Source organism: Branchiostoma floridae, chromosome 2 (genome assembly GCF_000003815.2).
Source record: "Branchiostoma floridae strain S238N-H82 chromosome 2, Bfl_VNyyK, whole genome shotgun sequence".
Lineage (NCBI taxonomy): Eukaryota > Metazoa > Chordata > Leptocardii > Amphioxiformes > Branchiostomatidae > Branchiostoma > Branchiostoma floridae.
Window position 1 is genome coordinate 33,744,957 of NC_049980.1, and position 10,997 is coordinate 33,755,953.

The 10,997-nt window shown below is 41.4% G+C and overlaps 1 protein-coding gene across 1 annotated transcript; it reads left to right on the plus strand.

Moving 5' to 3' along the window:
- Positions 1 to 209: 209 nt before the first annotated feature.
- On the plus strand, positions 210 to 4,249 carry LOC118409670 (repulsive guidance molecule A-like). Its single transcript, XM_035810853.1, has 4 exons — positions 210 to 272; positions 361 to 365; positions 1,037 to 1,044; positions 2,528 to 4,249. Exons 1-4 carry the CDS (start codon positions 225 to 227, stop codon positions 3,247 to 3,249), a joined length of 783 nt encoding a protein of 260 aa, XP_035666746.1. The 5' UTR covers positions 210 to 224; the 3' UTR covers positions 3,250 to 4,249.
- The last annotated feature ends 6,748 nt before the right edge of the window (positions 4,250 to 10,997 follow it).

The window sequence follows — 10,997 nt, forward strand, 5'->3', positions numbered from 1 at the left end:
GCCGAGTTTTTTGCCCTGGGCTAGCTAAAAACACATTCCCCAAACCTGCGCCTCACAAAGTACCCCCGGGTTGGGTTACAAGGTTAATACTAAGCCTCCTGTTTACCGGCCGGGCTGTTGGAACACGGCGATGCCAAAGTTCAGCTCGCCGCGTACCTTCTGTGTACAGTACGGAAAGGGAGAGGAAAAAAGTCTTGTTGTAGCTGTACTGTAGCACAACACAAATGGTGGGCAGCCCTTCGAGCCCACTCGAGAATGGGCAATTCACAGCCCTTGATAACGTGCATGAAATATGTATAACCCACTCCAAACACCACTTCGTTCTCATGCATTCTCCTCAATACGACGGTAAAAATATACACAGCATTTTGTAGCGAGAGAAGACCACTTCGGTCTTGAATTGGAGTCATCCGAAGTGATTTTGAAGAGCTCACTTCAGTGGCCGAACCTGTAACTCTCTCCCCCAAACTGCACTAGAACAAAAGCGTGCACAAGTCGGAACACGGCTTGGATAAACAAGCAGTGAGCGAATCAGTAGAAGATGACCTATTTTCGCTGATTAGATTCTAAGCTGGCCTAATTCGGCATCATATTTCTTGAATGACAACTTTGTATGACAAACATGACGACTTGCACTGGCATGATCTTATTGTGATGGTCTCCTTTTAAATGAAATAGAAAATATCTGACAAATCATAAATTTAGGTTTTTGATTTGCAATTTTTGACTTTCCAGAAAATGATTTTATTTTAGTTTTTACCATTCCATCAAAGATATATTTTTGTTGAAATCATAAATATATTGAAGTCTATAGTTTGTGAAAGAGAAGAATACTAAATTGACAAGTCATTTATGCCCAGGGTTTGGATTTGGTTGCTGTTGTACATTTTATATTCTAGTAAAAGAAACACAGTTTTAGCAACATTTTGAATTTCTCCTGTATGAATGAAGTTGACCAAATAATTCTTGATCCATGAAAGAATCATTGTGCTTTCATGCAAAAGAAGTAGTTTAGATGCCTGGTTGCCGTATCCCTGACAACCACTGAAAGTTTGCATTTAGAAATTAAATGCCACCCATGTAGGCAATAATGACATTAGTAATACAAGAGTCAGAAGCCCAAAAGGGGGGGATTGTTTTTTCCCCAGTACTGTTCTGGTATTGTTGACTTTAACATATCAAAAGAAATTACAACAACAAACGATATGATAGGCATATTTATCTAGCCTAGAAGTGTCCCGAAATTTGCATTCATATCTGAAGTTTCTTCCAGTCCACCTTGACACTTGCAGGTTAAATGTCATTCAATCTGACCCCTTTTGGAACACCTAGGGACAAACCAGGTATAATCTGTGGGAGGGGGTATTCTAGAAATTTTACTGGAAATGTGTCTTGTTGAGTCAGCTGATAGCTATTCACTGGCAAATCTGTTGTGTTGTTAGATAAGAAGATAGAGGAAAAAAGGCTTATCACAATGACCAAACCAATTTACATATTCACTGGATAAGCACTCTGAGAAAGGGGCGATGGAAGGAAAACTTTTTGCTGTGATTGTGAAGGCATTGTTTCAAAACTGTCGTTGACCACTGTTGAAGTATTATCGAAATTAAAGTGTGACTCTTGTTTTGGCTTCTTGTATTTCACTGTAAAAACCCTGAAATGAGGACAATTGCTTCCACTGTTGCCCACACTGGCATGTGCGGGCTTATCTGTAAAATATTCATTGCTTCAGTTGTTTGCCACACAAGTTTTTTTCATGGTAATTTTGACCTATTATTGTTTACATAGCCCCCCTAAAAAGAAAACAACTCACAGGAAATGCAGAAACCAGACCTTTTCCTTTTGCAGCACAGCTGGGTTCCTGTTAGACTCAACTTTACAGAATTCAAGGTTAAAAATAATCCCCTCACACAGAGATTTAAGTTTTCACAAGAAATTTTGAAGTCATGGATTGTTACCAGAGGAAGTTGATATCTTGTAATGCTGTATAGCCTTTTAGACTTTACCTTTTACAGACATTCCCATTTTTACCTTTTCCTCACAACAAATTTAGTGAACATTTACAAGACAAACTCATCAAGTTAAATTTGTATTATATAGTCAAAACTGTTATTCAACCTTCTCACACAAGTTCTCGTCTCCTTTTTATTCACAACAAATTTAGTCAAAACAACAACCACCAATCTTGATACATTTATGAAGTTTATACAGAAATGAATAATATTTTATACTCAGTCTTGTCCACCTGGTTATTACAAACTATATATAACTTGATTTAAGAAGGTTGACAGTATGATATACGATACATCTCTTCTGTAAATGCACAGTAAACTTCGTCTAGTTGTATAGATCATTTTTTTGTACTATGAAAACCAACTGTGTGTTTTGAAGGCTCTTTTGCATTATTACCTCCCCCTCCAGTTTTGATATTATGTGTACTTCACGTGTTATGGCCATGGTTTTTGAGTGTTAGATAGCACTTGTTAAATCTTTTCTGCAATATCTAACTTATTTTCTGTTCCCCTGCAGCTGACGGTGATTGTGAAGGGAGAGGTGGCGGAATGTGCGCGGGAAAAGGTCTACCAGGCGCAGCAGAACAACCTCCCGGATGCCTTCGCTGACGGAACGCGCAGTGGCGGCCCGAACGGAATCCGCAGCCTCGTGCTCGACGTTCGGGTGCCGGGCAGGCACGTGGAGATCCACATCCGGTACATCGATACCACCATCGTGCTGCGCCAGATCGGGAACTACTTAACGTTTGCGATCCGGATGCCTGAGGACGTGATAAACACGGGTAATGTTGACGAGGATGGGCTGCAGCTGTGCGTGAAAGGATGCCCGCTGAGCGAGAGAATAGACTACGTGGAGTTCCTGAAGCACCCGCCGCAGTCTTCGAACACGGTGCTTCACCGTAGCGAGGTCGCCATGCCCAAGGATTTGGCGATAGCGAAATGCCGGCAGAGCAACGTGACAGACTTCTACCTGGATTCCTGTGTGTTTGACCTCATGACCACGGGAGACGCCAACTTCACCCTAGCAGCTAAGAGCGCGCTTGAGGATGTGAATAGATTGCATCCGAACCCCGGGAGAACTCACCGAAACAGAACGATAGAGTCTCACCTCAACGTTTCACAAACGCCAGTCAACAGTGCCCCGTCGAGAACTCTCCCCAGACGGACGCTCTCCCTGTACATGTTACTCATCTCGTGTATAATTTTATTAACTAATTGGTCATATTTTGTAACATAACTAATATAATAATCTAATATATATTTCAATTATAAAAAAGACTTTATATACAACTCTCACAGCACACGACAGATGTACATATGTTGAGAAGAATATGTTGTGCTGGGCTTTTTCTACTATTGATAATTACGGTAGTAGCATTAGTAGCGAAGGCACCCCTCATAGTACCTGTACAAACCCTTTCCCCAAGCCGACTAGAGCGAGGAAAATAACTTATAAACGCTTCAGAACACGTCTCAGAACTTTCCTCTCTACCTCCCTACCTCCTCTTCTACTGACCACTGGAACACCTAACATTTATATGTAGATCGAAGTTGTAAAATTACGACTAGTTGGTCGTAAGCAGAACGAGACCTATTTCTGAAGTATTGGAGTAGAAGTCTGAGAATACAAGGGGATAGAAAAACATGAGGGCCAGTTTAACTCAGATACAAACCAAGAAGGATATTTTAGGGGTGGAGGGCTGGGGAATTGTGTCATTTTAGTTGGGTGAAAAACTCAGATCAGTACATGGGAAGGATAAATTCAAAAAAGAATTTGAAATTTTGAGAATTTGCTTCCAGGAAAATTGTACAACCACCCTTCATATATTTCTTGGCTTGTCCCTGAGTTGACACCACATACTCTCATATTTACATTTGTTAGGGTTTAAAAAAAAACTGCTTTTCATTTTTAAGGGTTGGAAAAACCTGTTATGGTGCTGCAGACTTGAAATGAATAGGAAAAATTCTTCCCTTCCAAACTGTTCTGTCCAACCCAGATGGCGTTTGAACCCCCCAGTCTAACCTTATTGTTAGTCACCTTGCAGTTGCCATTCCAACATGGCGGTTCGGTTCAGTTTACCTCAGTTCGGTTCTTGTTGTTAAGAAAACCTGCGCCCTCCCCTCTCTCCTACTGGCATGTTAGGTATAGTTGTATATTTTAAATTATTCAAAAAGACTTACTAAAAGTATTCCTCTTCTAAGGAAGTTGTAAAAAATAAAGAAACGTTAAAGAAAAGGTGTTGTGTCGTCGCAAGTATGACAGTGTTTGTGTGTTTGGTTCCTTGTAAGCTTGTTGTTCAGTGTTGGGTTTCCTAAGAACCTTATAACATGTGCCTTGGGCAGCTATTAGGTTTCAGTGTACAACTCTGTTCCGGCCGTCCCGTATGTAAACCAGATTTGGGATCCCAAATACCCGCACGGGAGATTATCTCACCTATTGCGATTCCTTATCACCTATTGGGCTATTTTAGATATCTTTCGTGTGCTCGGCGGCACAAAGGCCCCTTTCAGTATTTGTTCAAAGGGTAAACTGTGAGTGAATTAGAAAACGTGCTTGTGTGACCGTTCCCTTGGCGCTCTACACCAAAGCGGCCTCAGTCATCAAATATATCCCACTGGGATGGCCAACAGTAGGTCTTTTCGAATGCTAATATATGATGACAGCGCGCCGTGGAAAGAAAAGAAGAGAAGACATACAACCCACGGAAATCTGTTTCACTGTACGAACTGTTGCGATCGTGTTTGGCTGTATATCCAGTTTGTAAACCACAGAGGTTGTAGCGTATGTTATAGCTCGAACTCTGCATGGATATGGTTTGTGTTTTCACCGTGTCCGTTCGCATTGAGGTAGAAGGTGGGAAACTCTAGCAGCGCTGCGGGGAGTTTTGGACCCTAGCGCAGACAACAACTTGCCGCCTGTGGTGCTGGGAGTTGGGATAAATAATACAAATAGCGCGAACAAAGGCAGTAGAGAGGCACGCAGTCTGTTGGGGGGTGGAAAGGGTTGGAATGTGTGGTGGGCTGCATGGGGGGGGAGGGGGGCAGGGGGCGAGAGAGCGGGCAGAGATCGCGGAGGTGCCGGGAAGGGACCCGAAGTATGCGGGGGCTGATTTGCATGGCGTACTGCCGCCAGGTGTGTGCCAGGTGTGAAGGTTGACACACGTGTGCACACAAATACTCGGCCGCGTGTTGACAGTACGGCCGAGCTCCGTGATACCGGATCAATGGTTGCCGTGGCAACGAGCATTAATTTGCTTGTTTAAACAGGAGGGAATAAGCTGTGCTGTGTGTGAGCACTCGTCCTCCGTCCAGGATTAAAACCCCGCCTTGTAGGACCGCACTGGGTGGCGGGGCATGGCAGAAGCCAAACAAAGGTTAATTAAAAAAGGCGGAGCTTCGCAGTTCTCTTGCTGAAGAGGGCCAATTTCGACCCTAAAATAGCTGTCTCGGTTTGCTTTTCTACATACAGTCCAGGAGACTAAATTTGAAAGTTTTGAGACAAACAGAATTGTCCGAGAGAGAAGTTTAGGTAAAAATCGAACGCGCGTTCTTCTGGCTTGTCGTCAACTCCATGGTAAAGGATTGATGGGTCGGGGACGGTACGTTAATGATAGAGGGGAGATCGTCGAGTTGTCAAATGCCTGTCCCTCACGGCCAAACTGACGTTAAACATATAAACGTGTTAAATTATTTCCCCGTCTAAGCATGGAGGGTTTATCAAGATAACCTCAATGGCCCAAGTTCATCGAAGGAATTGTCCGTGCCAGCGAGCAAAGAACCCTTACGGGGTCAAGGTGAATGGTTTTTCAACCACCAAGGTCAGGGTTAATTTATTGAATTTCAACATGACAGTAGAAAGTTTTGCCATACGGACAAAAAGATAGAATTTTGCAAATGATACGCTTTTAGATTTAATTATTCATTCGCCCTTTTCTCCTACGGTAAAAAAAATTACACCAAGTCACCAACATTCAAAAACAAACGCTAACGTTAAACAAGTTAGTGATGATATCAAAAGTACCTGGTGTTTGAGAAAAGACCAATTCCAATGTTCATGCACCATTAAATCAGGTTGGACTTCTTGATCAAAAAGATATCACCAGACGTTTCGTCCAGACGATGTATTTTGAATAACAGAGATTTAAAGTAAGAAGTGCATTTCAACGTGAACTTGGGAGAAACTACGATACTTTCAGTTCCTCCAAGAGGCCTTGGCACCACTCCCTCCCCTCACACCAACATTGATCGCTCCCTCCCCATTCTCCCTCACCCCGCTCCCAACACGAACCTCCCCCAATCGCGGCGAACAAATTGATCATTGACCGATCTACCAACGAGTTACAAAGCGATGAATGCCATGGCCTGAGGCGAGCCAGGCTGCAGTGGTAGTGTTGGCAGGGCGGACTTCCCTCCCTTTCCCCGGTGGGGATTAAACTCTAGACAGCATCGCGCATCTGCGAAACATTTGAGCGCAGATCCGTTCTGCCCCGGCTGTTGGCACGCAATTTGCGGTACGGATGCCTGCCTTGATCCTGGCCGGAACCCAGAGAGATCGCGGCGTGTTGTTCGGTCGGTCACGTAGGCAAGGTGGGCCCGAGCGCCACGGGTCAGCAGCGCCGCGATGCGGAAATATTACACACTGCAGCAGATAGACTTTCCAGTCACCTGTCAAGGACTGCTAACTGCTACTGTGAACCCATGAAATACATCTGCTGTATTACTTGCATAAATAAAGATGAAGAATTTTCTTTTATGTTCATGGCATGCCCCGACCTTGCACACCTGGGAAAAGGTATTTTGTGAAAATGAGCACCTATCTTTGGTAAGGGACTTCTTTCCGATACGACGTTAATTGGACACCATCTTTTGGGAAAGCCACATCCCGAGCACATGTGGGAAATCAGGATCAAGTAATTCTCTCTGGTTATGTCTTCTGTGGCCAGTTTTCCTACGGATTCCTCAATGGAAACAGAAAAATCCTGACATCTAAGTTATCAATGACACCTACCAACCTCTTTACCTCCAAACGTACCCAGTGGCACATGGCTGTTTCAGTAGCAGGGTATATCATAATATCACAGGGAATAGTTGCTAGCCCTTCTCCCCTCACCTCCTAGATTATAAGTCAAATACAGGACCCCCATTTTACATCCCTCCTGAGATGGGTGCAGCCCTAACCGATATGCCAAGTTAGGCCACCCTCACACTCAGGGTTGACATCGCGGCAAAGCCTAACGATATCACCCCTGACAATTCAGCCAGGATATTTGGGTATTTGGGGCGTGGCTTCTAACCAACTGGCTTTTTGTTGTCGAAAGCTCGGAAAGGCGCCATATAAGGCGACTCATTAATATTCAAGAGCAAGATAACAGTACCGGCGTAACGTTCTTTCAGCGTCCAGACGTCTTTATCAGGTACCAAAGTTAACATTTGTCGGTTCTGTGGGTATAGGGTAATCAGGACCAACGAACACATAAAAGGACTTAAGATACACACCCTGGAAACCAAGGTCTCACAGTTAGCTGATGATTCTAATTTTCCTCTGCAACCCGAAGCACAATCTTTTGTAGCCCTCGTTGAAGATTTAAAGAATTTTTCAATAATTTCTGGCTTAAAACCGAACTTTGACAAATGTACGATTTTAAGAATAGGCTCTTTAAAAAACACAACTTTTTCTCTCCCTTGTGATCTTCCTATCAAATGGACTAATGGCCCTGTACAACTTCTAGGGATTATGCTGGGTTTAGGCACAACTGGTTATACCGAAAAATTAGATCAGAATTACTGGACAAAACTAGCTAAGATAGACAAGATCTTGCTCCCCTGGAGAGGACATTCCTTAACACTTTTTGGTAAAATTGCCTTGGTGAACTCTCTAATAGTATCACAATTTACATATCTATTCATGGCATTACCTTCTCCTAGCGCCAAGTTCTTTAAGGAGTATGAGAAAAAGATATTCAATTTCATTTGGAATGGGCGCCCAGAAAAGATTAAACGCAAGGTTATATATAACACCTATGACTGTGGTGGTCTGAAATTAATACACTTACCCACTTTTGATCTCACTCGTAAGGCATCGTGGATACCTAGACTATGGCAAGCAAAAACACCTTTAAGTAAATACTTGACTGATTTCCCAGATCCTGTATGTAAACTTTACCCTTTCTTGCAATTATCTAAATATCATATAGACTGTATTTTTACTAAGTTTTCTCGGTCTGTTAGTCCTTTCTTCATCAATGCCCTTAAAGCATGGCTTTCCTTCCAATTTAAGCCACCTGAAACACACCAGGACATACAATCACAGCTTTTATGGCTCAACTCAAATATTACTATAGACAGCAAGCCTATTCACTTTAGAAAGCAAGCTACTGGTCAAATATTATTTATAAGTGACCTTTTAGATACAAATGGAAAATTTTTGTCATATAAGGAATTATCGCTGAAATTTGGGAAAACTCTTCAAATGATGGAATATAATCAAATAATCTCCGCTATCCCAAGCACCTGGAAAAGACATCTTAAGGATAAACCACTTACTATAGGACCTAATGCACCCTTCATAACAAACTATTCCTGGTTGGGGGCACGTAAGATAAATAAAGATATATACATGACAACTCTTTTAACAAATAACGTAGTCCAAACCCCAGTTAAAATCCAAACATATTGGGAAGAAATACTTGACATAATAATACCATGGAAACAAGTTTTTAGACTGATATACAGGACTACAATATGTCCGAGACTAAGATTTTTCCAATTTAGGATGTTACATAAATTTCTACCTACCAGAAAAATGTTATATATTTGGAAACTCTCGGACAGCCCTATTTGCATACACTGTGGAAATGAGCAAGAAGATACACTGCATCTATTTTGGGAATGTCCAAGAGTTTCCCAATTTTGGAGAGATGTTAAGAAATGGCACGAACGAGTATCGAGTGAACCATTACACATAGATTTAGCAAGTGTAATTTTGGGTGATCTAACAGTAAATTCCCCTAGGCTGAACAATACACTAATATTAATGGCAAAATTTTTTATTTACAAACAGCAAGAAAAACACCTATCATTAAACCATTTTATCTCATATATTAAGACTTCTTACAAATTGGAATTTATAATAGCTTCCAGAAAGAACAAATTGGCAGTTCACTACAGTAAATGGGGAGAAATACTTCACATCATTTCTTAAACCCCTCTATTTTCTTTTTGTCTTTTGCTACTCTTGTGGTTTTGCATTATTCAATTATTTTCACTAGTATTTGAAGCGAAATGTTGTATTGATGGTTTCTTATGTGTCTGTACTTTATTTGAGATTATTCTTGTTTAAAGTTTACCATTGATTTACACTGATGTTACTTTTCTTATGTAAACGATACTACCTTATACTGCTGTATTAGTTTATTTGGTTGGTATTATTTTCTTCCCGCTGTAGTATTGTTATCTATTTTTGGATCCGTGGTTTATGTTTATGTTTTGTCTCAGTTATTGTCTCCATCTCTATTGTCATTATGTATTCTTCTGTTATTTCTGTTTATTTGAAATGCAATAAATATAAAAAAAAAAAAAAAAAGGCGCCATATAAGGCGACTCATTAATATTCAAGAGCAAGATAACAGTACCGGCGTAACGTTCTTTCAGCGTCCAGACGTCTTTATCAGGTACCAAAGTTAACATTTGTCGGTTCTGTGGGTATAGGGTAACCACGGCATCACCGTATACCGACCTAGCATACGAAAAAAAAAACATTACCATCACGCAAAGATAAACAGATCTTTGTACACGCCGCGCCGTACGCTGTTTCTTCGAAACTTGCAATCCGGTCGCTGATTGGCCCGCGACAATTCAGGCAAGCTCATTAATATTCATAAGCAGGGCGCCCCAAATACCCAAATATCCTGGCTGAATTGTCAGGGGTGATATCGTTAGGCTTTGCCGCGATGTCAACCCTGAGTGTGAGGGTGAGTTAGGCTAACGTCACATTTCCAAACCGGGGCTGTTTGTGGAAACGAAAAATAGAAATGTATACGTAAAAATATACCGAAATAATGCCCACAACTATTCTCTTCCTGCTACACCAAAAAGCAGTTACTCGTCACTGACGAAAAACACTGGATCAGTGGATGGTTGTATAAAACGTCTGACCATTTCCAAAATCATACCCAGTTACTTGAGTACTTGCTTTTTGGCTTATCTTATTACCTAGATGTTTAACCTTTATCGACATATTCTCTTTACGTCTTATGTAGTTTGAACTAACAAAAAAAATCAAGGATCTAACAAAGGTAAGGCTCACCACGATTTATTGTCATTATTATGTGGACACTTTGTAGAGTCACTTGAACATGGAAAGCACAGATGTTTCATAATCATGATTGAAATGTGTCCAAATATCACAAAAAACATTACCTATGGTCCCATCAATGGAAAATGCTGCAGCCAGACAAGCCTTAATATTGTAAAGAATCACAGGATGGCCTTATATGGTGTGGAATTGCATATCATCGATTTGAGAAGATGAATTGGATGGAAGTCGTTGCTTAGCAATCAGTGACGTCACAAAACAAGGACATGAATTTTTACGAATGACATTCAATGTTTTATGCTATGTAAGATGTTAAGACAAGCAGTATTATTACTAGTTTCTTTAACCCCTCAAATAACAAGGGCTGATTTTTATGCTCAGTTCTCATGGGCCTTGGTATGAAAAGGGTTGACATAGTAGTTATTACACACAAGAAACAGCTCTAGGGAGCAGATATGCTAAAGGAGCCAGTTACCACATTTACTTGGGAATGTTACAAGACTTTGTTTCTGTAGGAATGAAAGCACACGCCCACTACGTATGAAACAAAGTGAGATTCAGGGTAACAAAGTTCCTTACACACAACCATGTGGTTTTTAGCTAGCCGTTGTTTTAGTGACCGTCTGTCACCTTCGTCAGGGTAATACGGACTGGTTCTTCCTCACACTGCA

What these genes read in the sequence shown, in the direction of transcription:
- LOC118409670 (XM_035810853.1), top strand. Translation starts at nt 225, where the DNA reads ATGGTGGGCAGCCCTTCGAGCCCACTCGAGAATGGGCAATTCACAGCC.